At 38.1% G+C, this 25313-nt stretch overlaps 1 protein-coding gene across 6 annotated transcripts in view; it reads right to left on the reverse strand.

Moving 5' to 3' along the window:
- Nucleotides 1-7470: 7470 nt before the first annotated feature.
- The window catches only part of SYT14 (synaptotagmin 14), an 88984-nt gene continuing 71141 nt past the window's right edge, over nucleotides 7471-25313 (reverse strand). For 4 of the 6 annotated variants that reach the window (XM_039568777.1, XM_039568775.1, XM_019282391.3 and 1 more), the window contains 3 exons: nucleotides 21400-21589; nucleotides 18268-18324; nucleotides 7471-17129 (listed from right to left, as the gene is read on the reverse strand). In XM_039568777.1, the coding sequence (XP_039424711.1) occupies nucleotides 16816-17129; nucleotides 18268-18324; nucleotides 21400-21589 (561 nt within the window). In that variant the 3' untranslated portion in view covers nucleotides 7471-16815. The remainder of the gene's footprint in view (nucleotides 17130-18267; nucleotides 18325-21399; nucleotides 21590-25313) is intronic. The other 2 variants (XM_039568776.1, XM_010393639.4) reach the window with 1 other exon arrangement.

The following is a 25313-nucleotide window of genomic DNA, read 5'->3' on the forward strand; positions in this document are numbered from 1 at the left end:
TATGGGGAAGCAGTTGTGTTTTCCTTTATATTTTCAAGGTTTGTACAGTATATTGATACTCACTCCAGTGTCCATATCCATGTTCACCTACATCTACAGCAAGCAGCAGTCCTTCTCAAGCGTGCACTCTGGAGCAGAACAGTGACTCTTTTTTTGCTAAAAGGAGAGAGATTTTTAAACTTCAATATCAGTTCATCCATCAAACCAACAAGAAAAACTGAATAATGATCAGCTTCAGTTCAGTTATTCAGTTGAATCATTTTTGTCATTGCAGTGAAATTGCAATATGAACTATAAAATAAAATTTAGATCTCATGTTAAATCTCTGAAGGACTTTTTGGCTCCAGCTTAGCTGCTGTTCCATGATAATGAATCAAAGATTCATTTCCTTCCCATGTCTACTTCTTCTTGACACATTCCTGCTCACCATCCCTCTCAGTTACATGCTCTCTGCTTTTCACAAAAGGAGGAAAAGACTTCCCTCTCTCTCTGCTTCCAAGGGCCAGACGGTGCCAGCCCAGCTCCCATTGAGCAGTTCCTCAAGCTCACCTCGCTCCATGAATAGTTCCACTGAGCGCAGTGGGGCCGCTCAGCTCGAACAAAGCTGGCACAACCTGGCTTCCAGAGGAAAGATCCAATCAGTCCAAAGACAAAAACAAGCTCACAGCGACAGTGCAGGGCACAGCTCCGACTTGGGGACAGCCAGAAGAAGGTGCCAAGTTTCTGTTACATCCCGGGAGAAGTTTGCACAAGGTTACCAGAGGATTACGCAGAGCTCCAAGGGAGATTCTCTGGCAATTCTGTGCTCGGGCATTTTATTGTTATGAGCTTGGGAAATACATCCTAGTTGTCTTTAATAGGAATGCACCACAATTTCTGAAGGATTTATCATCTTAAAAGAGAAATCCCAACAGCTAAAAATTTGGATGCTGAGAAATGTACCATTCAATTACAAAGCAAATTATATGGGTCTCCTGTGTGTGGTTCTGCTCTCAAAAAGCGTCAGCAACTTCCTACTACTTTACAGCCATGAGAGCAATTCCTTTATTTAGACAAGCACACAGTAAATCAGAAATAAAAGGCCTCAAGAAAAATATCTCGGCAGCAATTCCAGATCTGAGGGGCACAAAAGGAGTTAAAAAACAGCAGAGCATAGCCAACAGTTGAGAAATAAATCAGTAAAAGTTATTCTGGGAGCCAGTGGGTCACAGTAAGTTAAACTGTGTACTATGTTTGTTGTCTGAAATTATTCCAAAAGCAAAATTATTCCAAGAGAGAAGAATAAATATCCTGGAATAATCCAAACCAAAAATCAAATATAAAAGGAAGAATCTCATTGGATTCCAAGTCCATGTCATCTTGAAGGAATTAACCACTTGCCCAGGTTTTGATGTCTATTTGTTTCTAAGGACAGAGACTGGAGAGGAAAGCATTAGGGGAATGCAGGGAATCTCAGGCAGGGCACTAAAACTGAGTTACTTACTCAGTTTACATACTGTGTATGTTTTTAAATAAAGTTGATTTTACCTTCCAAAATCTAATCCTGCTAATACAGAACACCTACTGTGTTTCAAAGTATGCTTGTACAAAGGAAGTACTACCTTAATAGAACTCCAAAGTTAAATATATTTAATTTTAACGCAGATTTTGGCATTGAGGTTCACTCTCAGGCCCACTATACTGTGCAGCAGGGCACTGGTTGCCCTAAGTATGATTCACCCAGTACTACCTGAGCCATTCCACACACACAGGTGTAAATGTTGCAGCTTGTAATAATTCCAGAGTTCCTGGAGATACTTGGTACATCAGGTCCTTCTCTGTCAGTGTGCTATGAGCTACTCACCCACTATGAGCTTAAAACCAAAAGTAAATGCATACTTAAAGAAGGTACAAATAAACTATTATTTTGCTTGTTTATCAAGAATTTAGCTCTAACAGGTAGCATTACAAAATCACTGCTGCTCTGGGGGGCTGTCCTGGTGCAAGGCAGCATAATGCAACTGCATTTCAAGTCCCATATTGAAGGATTTAAGCACCCATGTAAAGTTTGACTTGCATATTTTTTAATCTCTGAAATAAATACCTTCATATGCATTTTAAAGGCTGTTGATTTTAAAGGGAGATCGATGATTCAGCTGATAAAGTATCCCACACTAAAGGTGGTTTAAAACAAAAAAATGCAACCCCCTCTGTGCACACATTAACTTACATTTGGGCTTCAGCTAGCTGCCACAATTTTTTTCACCAAGAGCTTCAAAGGCAAACAATTCTAGTATCTGTAAGGCATCAATTTTCCCTCATGCTTAGGCTGCCAAGGACTCTTCCAGTCATGCTCCTTTTTCCAACCATTAGCTATATTTAGAAATAAATATGTGTAAGAAATCCAGAAGAACTTACGGATATGGAAATATCTATTTATGGAAAGCAGCAAGTCTGGAGACCTTCTTCTCGTCCAGCCTAGCTGAAGGGATTAATAAATTTGTTTGAAATTATTCTGCAAACCAGCAGGATTTTTGAGACTAAAAAAAGAGGGAAGAAACCCCCAACTTAGTTGAATCTAATGTAAGTCAATTCAAGTTAGTTAAGGATTCCTTTACTTGCTTAGTGGTTATTTCCCAGTACTGATGTGAGGGTTATTACTGAAATATGTTGTCCAGCTACTCCTCCTACAGGTCAACACACTGAGATCGTCCTTGCTAAGAAAATGGTTCTGGTGTTTCAGAAGGTGGCATATTTTTTTCAATGCCCCAGCCTGATTACAGGCACCAAATTATTTCTGGAGGCAAAGCAGCATTTTCTGCTGCCCCTTGCAGAAGAGAAGAAACCGTGATCTCAATTGCTTGTATTCATTGAAGATCCTCGAACACATTTCATAACAGTAGGTTCTTTAACCCCAAGGCTTTGGCCGAATTCCAACTCAATTACTGTCTACCTGAAAATTCTCCCATTAAATTAGGATTGATGGATTTGTCTCCTCCCTTAAACTGGTGAGCAGCAGTGGCTTGAACTCCGAAGAGCTTTCTAGGCTTCATCTTCAGACTGGCTGATTTCAGGGTTAGGTTAGGAACATAAATACACTCACCTGACCCAGGACTATATACCAAAATTAGTATTTGTTAATGTTGCACAAGGACATTAATTAGTTAATTAATTAAAGTGAAAAGCACAACTCCACATTGTACCAATAAAAACAAACCAGAAAAGATCACATGCAGTAGACTTGCTGAGAAACCCACTGCCAAAGGGAGTTGGTGGGCACAAGTGAAGGCTGAAGGCCTAACTGCAGACCACCACGAGGCGTTAACAGTTTTTCAGATCCATCCCAGCATAAACAACAACATTCCTACTTTTGGTACAAGGCAGAACTGTTTGTCATCCGGTGGTTACATGGACTATGAATTAACTGGATCACTTCGCAGCTTTTGTTCTTTTGATGGCAGCATTTGCTGGGGATGCTTAATTTGCTTTGTCCAGAATGACAACGAACAGTTTAAGTGCATTCTGTATTTCAGGCTCTTGACGCAGTCAATCTTACAGTCTGCCTTCTGAGAAAGCTTTCAGTGAAATGTTCTGCATAATTAGAGAGGGTGGGATATGCACTCAGAGAACAATTCCTTGAAATATTTCTGGCAGTGAAAGGTTTGCCTAATGGTGGATCACCCTCTTCCATGGAAAACCCAAGGAGGGAGCAGAGCAGCAGGTCTGTGAGATGTGCAGTGGTTTGGGTACCAGCATCCTTGGATCTTCCAGGTTGTCTGAAAACACCTGCTTCTGAATTACCTTCAGTAATTGCTCTCTCTCAGCTCCCTAATGGTGCTGATGCTCCCACATGGTCACACACAACCACCCTTCCTCCCAAAAGGCTCCCCAGGGTCCAAGCACCAGCAGCAGCAATCCTACTGCTCTTGTGTCAGATAACAGGGCAACCTATGACCTTGAAGGGGGTCCTGTTGTGGGACAAGTATTCTGTGGGTGGAAGATGGGGAAAAAAGAAAAAAAGGGAATGCTGCTGGAGGTTTAGGAGAACCCCTAAAATAACATCAACTGTATGAACAGGAGAGAATTTTAAAATATGACATTGCTATATATTTTCTAATTGATTTTTTTTAAAGGATGCATTATTATACTAGAAACAAGTAGAGATTTCTGTCCCATCAAAATAACTCTCTGGTGTTCTAAAAGTATTTAGATCCATTTCTGTTCTGCCTGCACCTATGGATTTCACTTCCAATAACTTTTACAAGTTTTTTTTCAAAATAAGATGCGAAGTGTTTGGTTATATTCCAACAGGCAACAGTCAGCAGTGTAAAATGCCTCCATGCTCAGAACAGCTTCCTCAGGTAGTGATTTCCATGTCATTTTAGCTGAGGTAAGCACGGATTGCTGGGGAAGGCCAGCTCAGCTCCAGCTGTGCACTTCCACCCCCCTCCCTGCACTGGCACTCATTTAGGTTCCGATCAGTCACATTGGGGAACAGATCTCACCGAAAACTTTTAAAAAGTCTTTTTAGGTTTTATCCTGATCCTTCAGTGACTCTTGCTGATAGTGAGCATTACTGAAAGACCAAGGTATTCAGCAAACCTCTTTGGCATGTTTAAGCATAAGCAGAAAAGCGTTCTTCTGGATATAATACCATGGGCAGTAACTTCTAGATAGTAATGCTTTACAAAGTATTTCACAATATCTTTCAAAGATGTGCACCAGTTTCACTGATAAATTTAAGAGTATGACAGGTCATTTACTGCCTGGATATATCAATGACGTGGAAGAAAAAGGGAATTTTAGCAAAGAGAAGAAGGATGGCAGTGCTGTGGGTGACAGTACTTTGCATTCGCTGGCAAGCCCCGTGTGAAGTTCAGTTAAAAACCGAAATGAGGAGACGCAGAACGGCTCCATCAGAAGCGTCTGCTTGGCTGCACAGTGACAGATGGCGAAGGCTGAATGGTTAATGCCATTTCTCAGCCTACTGGCCTGGCTTGTGCTCCCAAGTGTCTTACACAGTCTCAGGAAACTGCAGCAAGACTGTGTGATGATTTGCCACTGAGGCTTACTAAGACCTAGCTACATATTCATGACCTTTAGCCTAGCTGACTGATTTGGAGCTTTATCAAACAGCTGATTATGTGGCTTTTTCTTTTCCTGCCTATTTTTTTTTTTTAATATAAATATGAATGAATTCTGCATTCTGTATCTCCTAAGAATGCCAGACATTTTCCAGTGAAGGCATTAATTAGCAAAGGCTTGTGTGACTGACGTTGTAGTCTATTGGTACTTCAGGTCTCTGCAGATGAAAATGCTGTGGTATCATGGGAAATGTGTACTTAACTCTAACAGCAAGTGGAGAACAAATCTGGTCTCCTTTGGCATGTTTAAGCTTGCTCCTTTTCTGAACTGTTCAACCACTGCAACAAGAACTGATATCACAGAATACAACTTTAGATTTGATCACTGTTATCTCTTACACCCACATTCATTACATTTGTAAAGCTCAGTTGGCCTGGTACTCTGAATTTCCGTTTGCAGTTAACCTTTAATTGCAAACAGTGGGCCACGGTGATTGAACTCTTTTCATCATAGTTCTTGAAATCAGGACTTTCCCAGGCAGGAATGGAAGATGAAGTTTTCTTACTTCACACTAGCAAAATTAAAAGCAGAATAGAATTTTTGCATAATGCAATGAAATAATATGAAAGGCTACAAGGGGAGATTTTATTCCGCCTCTAAAATATACATATTAGTTCAACATGATCTTACACAATTTGACAAGAGGATTTTCATTATTAATAAGATGAAATGTAAGGCTTCTAATTAAGTGGAAAACAAACCAGTGTAAACTACACTCAGAACACACAAACCTATTAGGTTTTAAATTTAATAATAAATCATTTATCTAAAGCCCAGCTGATTTGTTGCATGATGTTGCTTGATGAGGGTTTATTTCATTTCTGCATTTTTTTCTTCCTTCTATCCTTACTATTCTTATGCCAAAACAACACTAAATTTGGTTTTTTGAGTCCCTGTGCTGAAGTGTAGCTACTCAAAATGATTATCAGGTAACAAAATGCCTTAGCAAGGGTCTCATTCATTTGGGGGGGGGGCTAATTTACAAGTAAAATTAAATGTCTAATATGAATAGAACACTAAATTAGAACTGCACTGTTGGACTGTAAAAACAAAAATACTAGAGGAAAAAAACTCACAAATTTCATCAGGAAAAACGCTAAATAGCCCTTGACCACAGGAACCTTCAGAACCAAGTAAGTACCGGCTTCCAAAGGATTTTATATACTATCTAATGTGAAATTTGCCACATGAAGACAATTACTCAGAGACAGCCTCTGACAGGTAAAGTAGTATCTGTCTAAAAGCGATGTAACTTGGCTCTACCTGTCTGAAGCAATTATTGTTTCACAATAAACTAACTACCAACTATGAGCATTACACATAATTCTGCTCAGATACTTGTATGAAACATGGGTGAGTGCAAGGTACCACACATGCAGCTGAAGCTGTGTAGTAACTCTTTTTTTCTGTGATCTTTGTGTAGAAAATGGCTGTTTGTAATTGGTGACCATCAGTCTACAGATTCTATTTCACTAATTCTTTTAAGCCATGTTTTCACAGCTTCTCAAATCCTCTTTTAAATCAAGTATTTTTCAGATTATCACCTTTCAACAAGTCTAACATAATCCGGAGAAAGACATTCCTGGGTTGCTTTTTTCTAACAGACAAGGATACCAAATGTCTTGTGACATCTTCTAAACAAAATGGTCACAAGTGCTCTGTTCAAAGTTTCTCAAACACCAAATATGTAGCTGTCTGCATATGGAATGCCACATTATTTTTAGGTGTACAGCCTTTGGAAAATGCTAGCCTTAACAGCAGCAACTACCATTCTATCTTATTTGCAGGAGTCCTAGGATTTGCACAGATGATGATGGTCCAGAGGATCAGGATCATACAGCAAAGAAATGCACCCCTCTCTCCACTTCCATCTGGTAAAAGTCACTGGCCTATGCTCCTTTCATCTGCAGAAATGGGAAGAAACAATAAAAGCTTTTTATACTAAGTGTTCCCACGTTTAGGATAGGAAAAAATGCTTTAATTGTTCTAACAATTCTTTTTTAATGCATACTAGTAGGTATTAAAACACACATATATTCAGACACCTCCTAAAGCTGAGCTGCCATGAAAGTCCAGAAAGCCTTTTCTGTAACAGGTACCACAGAAATCATCAGAGGACAGTACAGAAGATCTAAGCTGGATTACAGTAAAATTATAATTGTTACTTATGGCAAGTGTTCCTTCATGTTTAAATCAAACCTCAATTATTTCATCCTACTTATTCCTTAGAAAGCAGAAGTTAAGCATTAATATGTTAGATGAGATCTTTTCTGAGAAATGTATGTGGGACAAAGAAGCAAAGAGAACCACAGAGGACCCCAGAAGAAAACTGTATAAAGTCAAACAGAATGATCACCTGAGTGTGCCTTTATTTGCCAGTATACACATCATATTTGTTAGAACATTGTCACACTGGTTAATTTTAAGTTCTCTAAGCAGAAGGTTCATGACATCAACAAAGACTGGGGGACAGAAAGGGAATTGGGGAAACTTAGGAAATTTGTAAACAGAGCCAAAATGTGTGTAAGGGCTAGGATTACCTTGCCAAAATTAAAAAATATTTTTTCTTTAATGCTGACAGCAGTTCCAATGGTTGACCAAGCGTTACTATCTTCTGAACAGTGAAGTCTGCTTTTGTTTACGATGTAATGAATTCCAAAGGAAAGTGACAACAACAGGTTTTAAAAGTGATTTTTCCTTTTTTTTTAAAATACTTTCCAGCAATTCAATTCACATGCAAAAAGCTGATTTCACATACAGAAAATACTTTGAAATATCCAAAGTCCTCAAACTGACAAAAATACATTTCACAGAGATAGAGTAAACAAAATACAAATTCACAGCTGCAAAGTTTCAGATATGCGAAAAGACTATTTTAATGTTGTGACAGATCCGTGGTTTGAAGATACACTATAGCATGTTTCAATCAAACTAACATGGGATTGAAGTTACCTGGGCTGTACAGGTAAATATAACTAAAACCAGCTGGTGGCATTCTGGCTCTCCCCAGAACAGGAATGGGATGTGTATGCTGGAAGTCCAGGGCTTTTTTACAGAAAGAGAACTGACAACATTACACTGATCTTGCACGCTGGAAACCCTCAAGGTTAATATACAGTAGCACAAAAATGATAAAAGTAGTTTTTTGCTAGGTAATAAGAAAGAAAACAAAACAACAAGTATCTGCCAACACACAACTGGAGATACTGTAGATACAATGTGACACTTAATTATAAATCCCTCTGGGGATTCAGAGTCTGACACGCCATGTGCAGATCTGCACATTCATCGCCAGAGCTCCTGCGTTCACCTGATGTGGACTGAAATGCCATGAAATGTATGTCTTCATCTGGATTATAATGACAGTTTCAAACAAAGTTCTCAGGCTTTAATAAGCTGCATAAACAGCTGCAAACAGTCATTTGCTCTAATTATGTTACTGTCAAAATGTAAAAAAAAAAAAGGAAATTTTTAGGGGAATTTTAATTACTGCTTATTCCGTTTAAAAAAGGAACAGAAAAGAAAAGCAGCTCAAGGAATACTGAAAATCAGTGTGAATTCAGTCACAGGTATTAGTTAAGGGCACCAAGGTTCTGTACAGAAATGAAAATATGAAAACAAAAACAAATTCAAGAAAGGAAATGAGCACTGATACTTCACTTCTAAAACATTTAGCAAAAACGCCTTTTTTTTTAATGCATATAATTAGGAGCATGGTTGATAACATGACTGCAATGTACCCATTTTCTACAATCTTTGACTGATATATAAAAATAATTCTATGACTTTTGAGACAAACAGGACTTGCAAATATAACCTATTCCCATTAAAACTGTGCTTGGTGTCTTAGATGTTTAAGGCTATACATGCATTGAAATTTAAGGAATTTTAGGTCGAAACAGTAGTTGAAAACTGTGTTATATTACAGAAGTTGTACCATGAAGGGACACTGGCAGGAAATCTGGTAGGAAATGTACATACAATGCAGCATCAGTCTGTTTGTTCCTGTGAGACCAGCATACACCAGGTACTTATTGGACTATATCAGGACTTCAGACACAGGAAAGCGAAATCTGTTCTCAAAGTAGCACACTTCAGATATAGGTATAACATGGTAAACCAAGCTAATCTGACAGCACTGACTGACTGATATTTCTGTTTGTGATAGGATTTTGATCAAAATGCACCAAGAAACACAATCCAAACACTTTGCTACTGATACAACAATGCACATCCAGTCAGAAAAGAGGTATTTGGAATTCTCAGCTGGGAGTCACATTTACAGAAGCCTATTTTATATTTGTTAACAGAGATCCATCATATCATTTTTGTCTTTAAGTAATTGCAAGTCCAAACATTATTTGTCCAAATAATTAGAAACAGACTTGGTTCTTTGGTTAACACCATGTGACTTACATCAGACACAGGAATCAATTAAGAATAAACAGCCATATGAGGAAGTTTCTTGGACAGGGGGTAGGGTGGGGGCAAGGAAGGAAAGGGGAAAGCTTCAGATTCAAAGAAATGCATTGTGTTAAACTGAACTGCCCTTTGAAACCTCCCGGACTAGGAATAATCAGTTTAAGACATCTCTTCGGTTGCAGTGACATTGCTTACACACCAGAACTTCAGTTTCTCTACATATTAAGTTTCATACAAAAGAAGGAAGGCACCGAGTGCATCGGTGGCGTACAGGCAGTATAAAAGTATGCAAGAAAATGCTACATACTGTATATTTTATACCTTCTAGAAATGTGGTGAATGTGTGCTATCTCTACGCAATAGAATGCTTCACAAATCCAACTCCTGATTATCCCAATGAAAGAATGAATTAAAATGTGAAACACATTTTAATAATCTTGCTGGTAACAGCACAGTTCAATATTTGTATTCACTAAGATCAGTTATTAGCTTATAGTCACCAGAAAAACAAGTTCAAAATCACTGAAGATCAAGGGAACTATAATCTAAAACTATACTTTGGGACAGAGCCAGCAGCCTTTACTCATGACAGATGTCCCACTAAGAATGGAGAGGAGGCTCAGTTTTACCACTGTTATTCACGTTAATAGTGCCTTTCCCTGAGACATCCCCAGGAATAGATGGAAGTGCTTACAGGGAAAGGTCCTACACAACATGAACAACATCTGGTTAAACCAGGACCTGAGTAAAAGGCAGAAGGTTCAGGCCCTTAGTCATTATATTAGCACTTTTGATTGCGTTAACAGTGATATAGCTTGCTCATAGAGCATTTAATTTCACATTGTTAAATCATCTTATACAAAAATAGGTAAGAAAGCTCTGTAAGAAAGTATATATACTATATAAGGAGAAATCTCTCCTTAAAAAAAGCAAATAAAGGGAAAAATTGAATAAAAGGGTTCACTAATTACACTTTGTCCTGAAAATCACATTAAAAACATTTATCGTAAACGAAACAGTACTGAGCACTAATGAACCTTGTGGTTTACTGGAAAGGACAGCAACCTAGCTGTATAGTAAAAAAAGATCATTGCTCTATCTCCTCTTTTTGTAAATATTCCCTAATACATTCAACTGCTTAGAAATTTTCTTAAAATGTCATAATAAGCCATTTGCAAAATTGACTATCAAAACTGGTTCAAAGCCCTGCTCCTTGCTTGTACTATGGCCTAGAGATCACATCTCAAAGCTATGATAATTCTTCTAGTTAATTCTGCAAATTCATTCAAACTCACACCCTGGAAATGAACCAAAAGTTAAAAAGCAATCCACTTTAGACCCTCAGCATGCAATCAGTGTCCATGGGGTTTGCAAAACACAGCAAAAAAATTATATTGATACAATGGGCAAGACTCTTGTCCTCAGATACAAGAGAGAAAAGGATGACATTAATTACATCCCTGAATGTCCATGAGGTATTCCTTCAGTGGTATGGTATTACTGCTTCTGCTCCCCTGAGTAGGGCCTTTATGCCAGCTCAACCAGCAGATGCTTCCAAGGAAACGAATTAATCCTTCTTGCTATAGGACAGCCTTGCCCTTTTTCTGGGCAGGGCTGTCTCCTGATCTTCATTCCTACAGGAGCAGTACCACCAACTTCCCTAACTCCCGGCACATTCCTCTGCATAAGGACCATGTTTCTATATTGATCAGCATAAGCCTGAACAGCAAAACCTGATCCAGCATGTACCAGGCCCATCCACTACTACAGTCACACCACACAAGAACTAAGCTTGCCAGCACTAATAATTGTGCCATATTCAGGTAGACATAATATAAGCAGATACTGGTGCATAAGATTCCTGCATAGGCTGCAGAAAGGAAGAAACCCTGCTTGAATTTAAGGAGGGGCAGTGATAAGTTCTTAAGGCTAAACTAATCCATGTCACTGTAGGCCAGTTGGCACTTGCCCTACTCACCCAAGGCAAATAAAAAACCATCTACCCTCTGTATATTACACTGGTTTAGAAGCCACACAATGTCCACAGAGAGCAGCGCTGCTCTGAATCCATGAACTCCCACAACTCACATGTCACAGTTTCTCTGAGCAGGGCCCTCCGAGGGCCACAAGGTTCCAAGAGTGGAATATGAGTCACTGTTGCTGCTACTGTACAAAGTCATCCCTTATTTTAATGCCCTTGCTCTCAGATGACATCTCTTCAATGGGTGTTCGTGATTCGCTGACAAGGAAATGCTCCTGTGACTTTTCCCTCAAGAACTACCATCAGAACAAAGTAGTCTGAAATCCTGTGAAATCCAGCTGTGATGTACTACAAAATCTAGCAGTTGAGTTAGAGACCAAAAAACAGAACATTCTTGATGGCTCCTTCTAACAATAAGCACTGCTAAATGTTCCAGTTAAAATGATCAAGATGTTTAGGGACCACTTGAACATTTCTAATAATAAGTTTTAAAAATGTTTTAAAAATATTTCAAAAGCTGAGGAAAAGAAGAAACAAAAATAAGATATAATGATTAAATAACAAGTTTGTGACAGTGTCCAGATGTTTGGTTTTCTGCTTTCATTTATAATTGAAATCATATTTGACTGTGTTGCAGGTGCCAGGCTGTACCACCTCTCTAACGTACCAATCCCATTGCTCTTCACTCTTCCAAGGTGAGGTCTGCTCTCCACTTGAAGCCCATGGGCTCCTCTCACTAACATTAATGGCAGGCAGGCATGCACATCAGTGGAAAGATTAAAAGGATGTTCAGTTATTGAGAATTCAGCTTCAGGAGGAAGTCAGTCTGCCTTACAAGTGACAAGCCACCATTCTAAAGACTGCTATAAACAGGACAGCTTTTTTTCCTCCAGAAAAGTATGATAAGTAGAGGGCTCAATACAACTCTGAGTTCAGTGAAAGGTGCTCTGTTGTTAATTTCAGGCTGGAACAGCGCAGGCCAAAAGGCCTCCCCTCACACCTCACTCCCTGACCTTACACCAGATTTTTTGTTAGAACTGGGATGTGTAAGAATGATCTGTACTCAATTCCTACATGAAAATGTCTCCCTCAAAGTTTTCTTCTTCTGGTTTGCATTTCAGAAATCTTTGGGAGCTGGACAGGTCACAGAAACTTTGCACCAGTACTTTAAAGTGCAGAGTGTTCCTGATCTCTAAGGTCCAGTGACTGCCACAGGCAGCTTCTCAGGGCCCTGGGGAGCTTGCAGGAGTGAGTCATTGGGGAGAAAAGAGAATAAATTAAGAACACAAACACAGATTGTAGACAACAAAAGAATTCCTCCAAAGGTGTGAAAATGGGAAGGTACTGATGCTGACACTGCATCTGCCATCAAAAGTCATTGCAAAAATTTACAGGTAAAAATATTTCCCACAGTAAATGCCATAAAATCTGTTTGCAGCTCAAGTATTTTCTAAATTGATAACAATGTTCAGCTCCCACAAAAGCACATACATTCACTCCCAAAATTTCCCAATATAATTATTAATGAGCTTAGAGGACTTCAATTTAGTTTAGAAATTGTGTCGTATTTCTTCCATAGCAAAGCTTACACCTTGCCTTGCTTCTGCCTTTGCAGTCAGACCTCACAGTGCAGCTACAACGTGGATGTCTCACATCCTGAGCATGAGGCAGCAGCACAAGGACCGAGCTTTGCATCTTTCCAGTGCTCCCCTCGTTCCCCGTGCCCCCTGGCTGAACAGGAGCAGCAGGATGGCTCTGCTGCCTTCCTGCCTCCTCGGATGTGGGAGACAGCGATGTCCTGCAGGCGCTGCACAACCTCTCCTCCTTCAGTGCAGTGATCTCGTGCTTGGCTGTCCTGCCCTTCACAACCTTGCCCTTAACAGAAAGGAACTGACCAGCTTTTTCACATTTACAATACATTAGGACGTACATGAAATGTTCTAAGCACTATACCAAACAGATCACTTACAGAAAGGATGCAATACTTTCAAGAATAGAATCTGTAAGAAAGTCACTGTTCTACAATTATTTAAGGCTACACTGACAGGAAACAGATTCAATTCAAGATCTGCAATCTCTACATGGTTTGCTGACACACAGAAAAGTAATTAATTTGATACATTTTTTCAAGTACTTACTGTACTTTTGAACAAAGGCAAACAACAAAAAGCTATGAAAAAGCCACAGCCAACTCTGGGGAAAATACAAGTGCATCTAATTTGTTACTGATACTTTGTTCTCCAGCAATTCTGTTCCGTGCTTAAGACCTACCTGAATGTACAAAACCACACTGTGTGTGCAAGCCCTTATGTAGGGTTTAAAAAACCCACAATAGCTGAAGGCAGATTTCAAATACAAAAGTATAGGTTTGCATAAGCAATAAGAAAAACAAACTTACAAACAAATCAAATAATAAGAATGGGTTCTAGGAAGAAAAAACCAACATGACAGCTATTGGTACAATAATTAACTCACAAAAATCCCAAGGCAAATCCAATTATTGGTGTGACTGGTTTTGCACGACAAATCCATATTCTACTGCCCCAAAATTAAATGTTCATTTCCATTCTTTATACATTCCGTTCCTAGCCTTTGTACAGTATAAATCCAAGTAAACCAATCCTCCTTCTGTGAAGCACAGAGTGGTCCTGGATACTTCAGGAAAAGTCCTAGAGAGAGATTCCTCTTCCCAAATGAGCCCAACACAGAGTACCACAAATCTCTACTGTCTAAATTAAGATTTCAGTGCCTTAGAAATCTAAAGGCTGAAACGCAAAGCTGAAGCAATGCAAACTACAAACAGGAATCCAAGTCATGACAGTTTAGTTTAGTTTGGTTCTGTAAGAGGTTATTTGCTGCACCTTCCAAACTGAGTTCTTCACTTGTTCAATGATGATGTTAAGTACGTTCTCCACTGGAATTACCTGACCCAGTTCTTGCTGTTCAATATTGTACATTATTTTAAATAGCAAAACCTGTACAAAGAGACAACCATCAAGAGACAATTTTCAGTTTTAGGAAAGAGCGTCTAAGTATCCACAAACAGAATAGATAAAACCACTTCCATATCCACTGAAAAACTGCTTTTCAACAGCTTCTACATCATTGCTTCTATTATATGGAAAGCATAAAGGATTGGGAAAATCTGAGCATTTTCCTTACGCATATAAAATTAATGTTGATTAAATTCTACACTCAACATTACATTTCACAAACTGGACTAACAAAAATGACTGAGAGAGACAACCTGCGTTGTATTACTGCAAGACTGCTCATGTTTAAAGAAAGTTTTTGCATCATTTGTATTTAGTAAACAAAGCTTCTGTAAATGAAGCAGCAGCGTAATATCAGGAGAAAAAAAAAACAAACCAAAGGCCTCTAATAATGTTTAAATCTTTAAATCAACAAAAACTGAAAACCTGGCTCTGCAAATAAATCCCTCAAAAGACACCAAATAAACCAAGACGTAGAATTACAAAATCCTTTAAAAAGGACTTAAAGAAATTAAATAGTGTGAGAATTCGAGAACCATGTGAAATATCTTTATTACAGCATACTCACCATCACCAGTCTCACTGTACTTGACTGTCTGTATACCCCAAAGCCAGGATTGTTCAAAGGTATTATAAAGAAATTCAAGAGGAACAAATCTGTTCTAATGAGAACGCTTTAGACTAACACCAATTGTCTCAACAAAATCCAACACTTTACTCTTCTACCCACCAAGTGCTAAAAGTCAGTGAGGTCTCATATTAATAAGACATCACCATCATTTATAAGAAAAAAGAAATTGCTTGCTTTCTATACAGCAACAATTAAAAAGAAACAAAGCTTGTAATTACAGGTGAAAAGAATATTTGAATTGGGAAGCTTTTAAAAAAATATGTTTACTCAGTAATGCACAATTTCAGTAATATGAATTAGATTCAGCAGTCAATAAATTAGTGTGAGTCCAGCTAAAGGCTTTGGGACAAATAAGAATCTCAGAAGCACTGATATTTCCCCAGTTTTAGTGGTGTTTATCTGATGGCAAACCTTCTTGTGATACTGCAGCTTCTCAACTGTGTCCTTAGAAAGCTGTGTTTCCCAGCCTGAACATAACCAAAGCAAACTTTTATTTTGTGTGTGAACATTCATTCAATTGCTGGCAAATCACTAGAAAAATAACTTACTGATGTTCTCCAAGAAGAAAGGTAAAAAATCCTGGTTTGCTCTCTACTTCCAACAGACAGCATACGGTAATTCCTAAAACAGCTCACAAGAGGCCTGAATGGATAGCTGTTTCAAGCAAAGCCATAGTATTTTGCATTCATTCAGAGTAGTTCAACTGCTGCCACTTCCTTCACTGTCGTTCAACCTAACTTCCAAATGCTGACATTTTAAAGAAACCTGTATCAATTTGTTTAATGAAAATATATTTTAGTAAAGTCGTGCTCTAAGAGCTTCCTACATTGGAATACATGAATACAGGAAGTGCTTTCAACAGAAAGTTACATAGTTTTACAGTACAACCTGTCTAAGGAGTTTTGGAAGGGACCAAACTGATGATCTGGTCTCTTTGGATTAGGCAGAAGTACAGGCAAGAGGGAAAAACCCAATTTTTGCCATATATAGAGCTCGTTCCTGTCACAGATTGAAGAAACTTTAGTTTGATGTCAAAGTTCACCTGATGCCCAAATGCTAGTATTTTTCAAACCAACTGCATATCAAAAAATGAAAACTTACTTTACTAAGCTCCTGGGAAGAAACTCAGTGCAAAACAACAGTATATTTCTATTTGCTATATTATTAAGTGTTCTTTCACCAGTGGTTTTGTTGGGTTTTTTTTTGCTTTTGCTTTACAGACCATTAACTTTTTCTCAAAGTGCAAACTATTGACCTTTAATCTGAATGCAGGCAGGTCAGAAGCTACAGTATTAAAGCAATACAAAAGGTACACAAGGAGGAGCTTACATTAATTTGGAGAACCTTGCACAAAATGTTTCTGAATTGAAAACCACAAAACAAATCCAAACAAATACAGCATCAGGTGGATGGGGAAGGGAATACTGCTATCATATCTGTGCACAGCAAGGCTTCTCTGACACCAAGGAAGTTCATGACACTAAGTGAAGATTCTATATTAAATCCCACCATTTTGCATGTTGTGCATCCTTTATGATGGAATGTTGACCTCAATTTCCAGTTTTTACTCCCACAACACATCTGCTGATTGTGACCAGGGACGATAATCTTCCCGGGAGAACAAACTCCCTTAGAACCACTTAGACCGCACTTTCCACCATCCATTACGATTCCAGTAAAGTATGCCATCTACAGACTTGCTGTCCTTTAGATTCCTTCATTTCAGTCCAGTGATTGAGTTCATCTTCTCCTGAGCTGTTGAGACCTAAGGAAATCCACCCTATCATCTCTTTTCGTTTCATGCTGCGCTTATTGTACACGGACAGGATGAGCGTCACGTCCGAGAGCTGGAACAGTGCCACCTGGAAAACGAAGGTTTCCTTGTACACGGGGTTTGGCTGCCCTCGGCGGATTGAAGTTTTGCATTTGGACATCTCCTGCCCCATCGAGTTCAGCAGTGTTAGCTTAACATAGGTATCTACAAAAGAAGTCACATTGTGGAATGTCAGACACCTTGGAACAAAAGATGTGCAGAACGAGGTATTTACAAGGAGCAAGGATATGGTGTATACCAGGCTGGCTGAACACAGGTGAGTTTAGACACATGGAAAGATGACAAGTAAACAAAATATTATAAACACACTAGCAAATGAACTAGCTCCAGGACTATGTACATGGGTTAAGTTAAAGGTATACCTCATAATCCTCTTCCATTGACCCCCTTGTTTAGTCTAAACAGACTTACATTGCATTAACACTTAGCAAGCTCCAACTAGCCACAACACTGTAAAGCACACCACTGAAATTTCAAAGAATATGGGTAACTGAAGTGGAATAAAGGCAATTAATGAAGAGGAAAAAAAATACAATGTCAATATGCAGCGATGATATCAAAACAGCCAGGATAAAATGCTTAAGAATAATCTCTGCATGGATGTGGTTCTCATTTTGGGCTTTTCAGTTTTATTTATTTTGAAAACCAAAACGTAGCAAAGTGCATTCAAAGATGGAAGTTAACGCAATACAAAAAAAACCTTTTAATTCCTAGATTCATGAAGGAATACACTTACTGCACATTTAAAGAAAAGCAAGTTTTTGCATAATTCAAGATGATTGTTCAAAAAGTAGCTTGTATGGTGCTCTTAAGCATACACTTAAGAAGCTGATCCAAGTAATGTAGTTAGCTCACATTATAAGTTAGCATTTGGGTATAAACCCTTATTTTTAAAGCTCTATTTTTATTGGACCAAAAGCACCAAACCATGCTCCGGCAGAAGGATGTGCATTTCATGAAGTTAACTAATTATAGGAAATTTAAAATTGTACAAAACAATCTCACATTTCATTTTTATTCCTGTCTTACTCATGTTAATGGACAACATTAAAGATTGGAACTTGTTAAAAGAAACACATCAAGTATTTTCATTTTGCAGGTACACTGAAACCCCAACATCCATAATCAGAGATAAATGCAACTTTTGCATTAGAGAGTGCCACAAAAAATAAACATATACTTTTATAAACAGGTATGGTAGGCAGCCGTGGATGTTTTACTGCTGGCAAGTTTTCTTTTGCATGAAAAAGACAACATCCAATTAGTTTCTACAGGAACTCACCTCGGATTATATAAACCTGTCCACCTATCAAGTGTTTTAGACAACAGAACAGTCCATCTGACAACAGGGGGTGGAAAGCAGTAAAAGAAATAATGACCAGATGTCAATAGTTAGGTGAGAGAGGATCAAAGGTTAAAGTTTAAGAGGAAACACTATTCACTGGAGTGTAAGAACATGAAACCTTAGCAGCACAGATCAGAAAAAGGACTGAACAAAAGGATCATTAGGTAAAATTCAATGAAATGAAAACTTCGTGCGGTTTTTGTATAATCTTTAACAAAAATTACATTGCTTACATAACAGGTTATCTTAGGACTAACAGACACTGGGTTTTAAACTACACTCACCATAGCAAGAATCATGCAAATGATTAAGTTATAGCAGATTGGGTAAAAATCCTTATCAAACCTTATGCTTTTTCATGCAAACTCCAGCATATTTAGAAAAACTGCACATAGTAATTAAACTTCATATATTAAAAGCAATAAAATGAAAAATCATTGAACTGAAAACCAAGCTGGTTTTGCCCTTAGCTTTTATAGTTACTGATATTCGACTTTAATACTTCAGTTCTTGAGTAGTTATGAACTTCGGCAAGAGAATAACTCTGATGCAATTTCTAAAAACAGCTGAGGGACACTTATATCTGAAATTCAATGATGGGTCTCCAGAATGTAAAGATCTCGCTTGTTAAAATCCACATTTGTATGGATTTAATGTGTGTGTGCATGCATACACACACATGGATTTAATAGGCAAAAGCTGACACCTTGTTTCAACTAAACTTTAAGGAAAATTGAGAAGCATCTTTTTCTCAGACAAAATATTAACTGTCACACAGAGAAGCAAAGAAGACACATCCACTGTCACTGCCTGCAGGATTTGGCTTATTTGCCTGTACTCAATTGCTAAATTAGTTACTATGTAACACACAACTATGCAGCAGAGGAGCATGTAGGGCAAGAAGTAGAAATTTAGTATTCAGTTCATATTTGCTGCAGAAGCACTTCACAAAAATTCACAGGTTCACAAGTCCTAGACTACAGAAACGTGGGAAAGAGTAATTGCTTCCATTTCTATCACAGTTCCTCAATACATGAATGAAAACTGAACTGCTCATGTACTTTGCAGCACTTCTCAGGATTTTGGACCACTGATAGTCCAAACAACAAATGTGACCAGAACATTTCATCATCATCATCATCATCATCATCATCATCATCATCATCATCATCCCTATGAGCCTTAGTTTTCATTTTGTGCAAATGATGGCACAGATTGAGGCTGGCAGATGTCCACGATGTATTTAGCAGGGAGATAGGATATGGCAGTGACATGGACCTGGATCCAGGAGTTTAAAAGAAGGTGCCACCACTGCTGGGGGGAGGGGAGGGGGATGGCACAAAACAGCCCAAAAGGGAAATCTGGATCCCATAATATTCTGTGCATGGTCTTACCAGACCCAGAAACTCCATTAGTTCCCAGCTTTCTAGAAACAACAGAACTCTGAACCCACATTTGCCTAAACAGAACTGGACTATTGTTATTATGAATATCAAATCTTCCCCCATCCCTCACAGGGGAGGAAAAACGGTAGCATGGAAGACCTTCCCTCCAAAAAGGTTAGATAGAACATGGTATTACAGAGCTACATGCCATGTTCTAGGCTCCTTTCTTGCAATCTGAAACAGATTTTTGACCCCAGAGAGACACACAACTGTTCGCTACGCAGCAGGGGCCCACTGAGCACATTTTGGCAATTAACATACTAGGGAATGAATCTCTCTGTTTTCAAAACAAGTACTGAACCCCTCCTAACTTGCATATTCTAAATATTAAATAAAAACTGAGTTTCTCTGAGATTTCAGAAAGATAAGCATCTGGTTTTGCTTTAAGGGAACACATAGTCTCTTCTCTCCCTTTCATTTCTTCCCACACCCCAGTGTCCTTGGAACTCTTTGGCTTTCCCCATCTCTTTCTATACCTTGTCTCCAAATAGGTGACTCTGGGGCAGCTGCCTAATCATATAAAAGTATTAGAGATTTGTTTATCACCTTCCTTCTCTGGCCATGTTAACAAAGTCTGGCTCCATCAGTGTGAAAACTATAGAGAAAGCAAAGCAGAGTAAGGTGAGCCAAGTAATGAATAGAATAAACGTGGGTCAAGGAAGTGAGAAAGAGGAGAGAGCATCAGTGTCAAGTCTGGCTTACTTCCTAAACTCTGAAGACAAAGTGAGATGTGCAAACCACTTACAAAATGTTGGCAGCCTGATACATAATCCAGTAGCAGATAATCTGCTAGTGCCATACTAATCTGGGGCTTAAAAAACATAGAGTAGCTAAAACCTGAGCCTCCAGACAAAATCAAAAGGAACAGGTAGGTATTTCTTATTAACACTTATGTAAATCAGACACACCATCTTAAAAAACAATAAAAAAATTTTCTTAAGAAGTTCGTTACTGAACATTCTCTAGCTATGTCAAAGAGCTAGAGACAGCAATAACTTTCTCTCCATTCCATCTGGCTCCAGATAAGAAGGATATGAAGTTCACAAATATTTCAGACAAATGTATTTTTGAACAAATGCTTGAAGACACAATTCAAGTCCTTTCTGATGGTGAACACTCCTCCTGTACAGTAAATATGCCAAAGGTCTCAAGCGGTTGCTCCTTGTCTTCACTGACATTCCCAAGTTACATATATTACCACATATATACAGGCACATAAGCAATTAAAGACTGCAGTATCAACCCCTCTAGGAACAGGAATAACTGTTCAGAATGTTTATATTAATATTAACTGGCATGTACTTTCTCCTTAAACACTGACTTTTTATTCTTGGCCTGTGATGTGAGGCATTAGTAATTTAGCAATTAATCATTATGATAAAGGTAATTTATTAGTCAGTCATCATGAAAAATTAAAACAGGCTTGTCAACTTACAATTAATATTTTGAATTTTAGATTTTTGCTATTTCCCAACTGACTAGAAATATAAAACATGAAACAGATTAGTTGATGATTGCTCTATTTCATTTTGATTGGGTAAGACTAAGTGATAGGATTGAAGTCCTTGCTACCGAGAGCCCCACCAGTAGAGAAGCATTAGGATGAAAAAAGATTTTCACTCACTGGGTGGTCTGTTCGCTGCCAAGTTTTTGAAGTGGCTGCCTTTTATCACTTCTGCTGATAATCTTCCAGTTGTAGCATTATAAAGGAGGCCAATGAGGATTTCTGGAGCTGAGCCATGTACCAGAGACTGACAAGAGGAGGTACTTTCACTGCAGGACACTTCTGACATGCTCATTTGAGAGTCACAACCCTATAAAACAGATAAAAAGTTCTGTGTGTCTTATGGAATGATGTTACTGGGAAATCAATTTTTAGAATAATGCATAGAAAATTCTGAAAGCAACTTAGTGACAATGACAGAAGTTCCATTCAATCACCCAGTAAGAAATGTACATTCTTAATATATACTTAATCTGCACATGTTAGAGGTAACAATAAAGTGGTCTGAAATTCAAACAACTCTTAGGTGCTTCTACTGCTTCTTGATTAAGGAGAAATAATGGCAAAAGATGAAGAACAGCCTTTATGGTCCCCATTTACTTCAATTGCTAAGTAAGACCTGTAACATAACTTGTCCGCATCCTGGGAAACATTAAACCTTGGATCTTTTACTTTCCAAAAATGGAAAACACCAGTGGAACCTTGAAGATAATAAAATGCAGAAAATTCTTATTCATCCTTTGTAAAGGTTATTCTCTAGACTGAATTTATGAGTAGCGAAATAACAGAACACATGCAATTAGAAAAATGCGCTCTGTCTAGAATAAATTAGCTTACAAGGAATTTAATTGATCCAGGGATACAGAACTGCAATACTCCCTTTGTCTTGGGTGGGAAAGGAAGAATGTCATCCAAAGCTCAGGAAGCAATGCTTTAATTTCCACCCTGAAAGCTTCCAAAAAATTCAGATCTCTCATGCATTCTCACCACATCACATCTTTAAAGGGAGATTCTAATACTAATTTTTATCATTTTAACTCCTCATTATTGGCCATAAAAAAAAGGAAAAAAAAATATACTTTCTTTATGCTGCCATGCTAATCACACCATGGTTGTTCCTATTTTCATTTGCACTGGCACATAAGAGTGGTACCACAGAAAACAAAAAACTGTATGGAATGTAGCCAATGGAATGGCAATGTGTTTGGTTGCCAAGAAGGGACTTTTGAATTATCAGCACATCTCTTTATGATTCTCTCAGAAAAAATGTAAATTGGGTCCACAGATTTTTCCAATATGGCTTGACTCATTTGGGAACCTGACATCACTCTTTCAGGGAGTCATGATGATTTTGTGAAGCTGATTCTTCCAGATTCCAAATGTCTCTATCATTTCCAGCAACAGCTGACATGGGCATAAGATCAGACCTAAAACCCAAATAGCACAAATCCTCCTCAAGATAAATGTTAACATTATAAGCAAGTAACTTCAGCTGACATATAAAGCCCACATGCATTACAGAATCTCAAATTACAGAAGACATGATACCTACAATAATATCCCTCTTATTGACAATTTAACTAGCTCTTTCCAACAGAACATTTCCAAAAGTCTAGCTGCAGTTTAAAGTAGCAATCCAGTTCCTCATTAATAAACATTCACTGTTGTTAGAAAATGTATTCTTAATACTGAAGAAGGACCTCAACAAATTTCTCTGACTTCCCTCTCCCAAGCTGCAAATTCAGAATTTTAAATCTTTGGTTATTTCTCCAAAAGCTCTTTATTCCACGCCAAGAATAAATTTCAAACTGCTTGCAAATTGTTAATTGCTGAAAATTAATTACAAGTATACATGCATTCTCTGATTCTTGTCATTCATAGAACAGGAAACTTTTGATTCCTAACTTCAACAGAAGAAACAAAATGGAAAGTTTAAAAGAAAGATTATCTGATTCAGCAGTCACAGCATACACTGCACACTTGAAAGCCTCAGACTGTCACAACTGCAGCTATTACTTAAGTTTTCTGGTCTTTTGAAATTGTAACACATTATCCCTGTGGTCCTTATTCCCCTTATTATTTTCTTGAGCCAGAAATTTTAGCACAGTCCACCTGACACTGTTCAAAGCTTAGGTCTCAAATTTCACTGAGATCATGCTGCAAGCCCACAAAAAAAGATGTAACACAAAGCAGGCAGCTGAGTAACAGTGGCCCCAAATCCTCAAAGGGCTTTGATATGCTGAGAGAAGGTGATGATAGCACCTTCTCCTAATTGGGATTTATTTGTACAGTTTACTGATGTCCTAAGAGGGACTTAGAAATCAGTTTATGGCAGAGTTAAACTCACTACAATGGGTATCAGAGAAGGTTTAGCCTGTTAGAAATAGCGAGTAGTAAATGAATGACGACTGAGCGGGAATGGGTCCTGAAGTAGCAGGAAAGGGAAGACAAGTAGCTTCTGTGTGGAATCATAGAGGAGGAAAACAACTGAAAAATTCAATGTGTGGTATTACAAAATGGGCTAGAAATACCATTCCTTTACAGAAGAATCCTGAGTGGATAGGAGAAGGACAAGACTGCCTTTGTCAAGACCAGGCAAAAGTATCTCACCAGCTGAATGGTGGGTTGAGAAGACCAAGATGATGCTTCAGAACTCTAAGTGGATGGAAATGCAAGTAAATGACTGTACCTTAGAAGTGGTGCACAGAAAGGACTGGTAGATGTAAGCTAGATAAAAACCTGGGGAGAGAGTCTAGCTTAAATGTTCTGCTACATATTTTCTAAACCAAAATATTTTTGCAGGTTTGAGGAAAAAGAATGTTGTTTAATCTTTATTGTATCATAAATTTATGAATCTCTTTCCTACAAAATGCTGTGGGGACATAGACAAGACATTAAAATAAAGCACTCAAATGCACTGAAGGAAAAGTCTAAGTAGTGTTTTGTTTTCCCTTTCACTCTAAAAAATCCCCAACTTCAATTCATTTTGTCTCATGCTGACCCAAATGTATTAAAAAAAATACTCTGCTTTTCAGTTATGAACTGGAAAATCCTAATATAAAAGAAAGTGAAATGCTAAGAAGAAAAATGAAGTAGATTACAAGCCAGAATGATATTCCTGGGTAAAAAAAGATTAAACAACATAAACCAAACTGTACTTTCTGTGGATATAATAAGGGAGAAAACAGAGGATTTGGGGACAAGTATGTAAAAGACCAGAGGAAAAGGGGAGGGCAAGGCTACATTTTGTCAATTTTCTTTTGAAAGAAAACAGAAAAGTTTTATGAGGAAGAGAAGAAGAAAGCAGAATCAGGGATGGTAAGAGACAGCTGAGATGAACTGGGCTCAGATCAACAACTGAAGAAAGACTTTCCATTGCAGGACAAAGTTAAAAGCAGAGATACTGATTATTGTTAGGTATCTTCTTAAAGTATTTTCTCCAGCACAGAGTTTATTGTTCACATTGTGGAAATCCATTAATTGTTTTAAGGAAGATATTCCATGATAATGACATCTGTGGGCAAATAACCTGACTTTGTGCTAAGTCATATGCTGCACTAGAACTGGAAATAACAGCTTTGTTAAAGTTTCTGTTTAGAGGGCTTTTTTCTGTTTACACAAGTCAGAATTCTAGAAGGGCACTAACAAACTCATCATGAAAAAAGCCAGACAAGAAGTTACACTTTTACCTGCTCAAAATATACGCTCCACAATCAAGTGGCAAATTGTAAAAGATTAACACTGAAATTGCTCATTTTTACAACATGAATATAGATGGAACTCCAATGACAACATTACAGTGTGACCAGATGCTTTTCATCTCCATGCAAGTCTGCATTCAATCTGTCTGTAAAGCTATTTGTAGCCCACTTTGATACTGTTGCTTCCCTGTGGGAAACTTAAGATTCAGAGCAAAAGTCACTATTTGTTTGAAATAATGTCTAAGTAAGTTTATTTTCATAACTCTTCCCGCTCACCCTCTATAAACACTGTGTGTAATTTAACAAGCAAGGAAAAGAAGGACTAAGGTTCCA

This window comes from Corvus cornix, chromosome 3 (assembly GCF_000738735.6).
Source record: "Corvus cornix cornix isolate S_Up_H32 chromosome 3, ASM73873v5, whole genome shotgun sequence".
Taxonomy (NCBI): domain Eukaryota; kingdom Metazoa; phylum Chordata; class Aves; order Passeriformes; family Corvidae; genus Corvus; species Corvus cornix.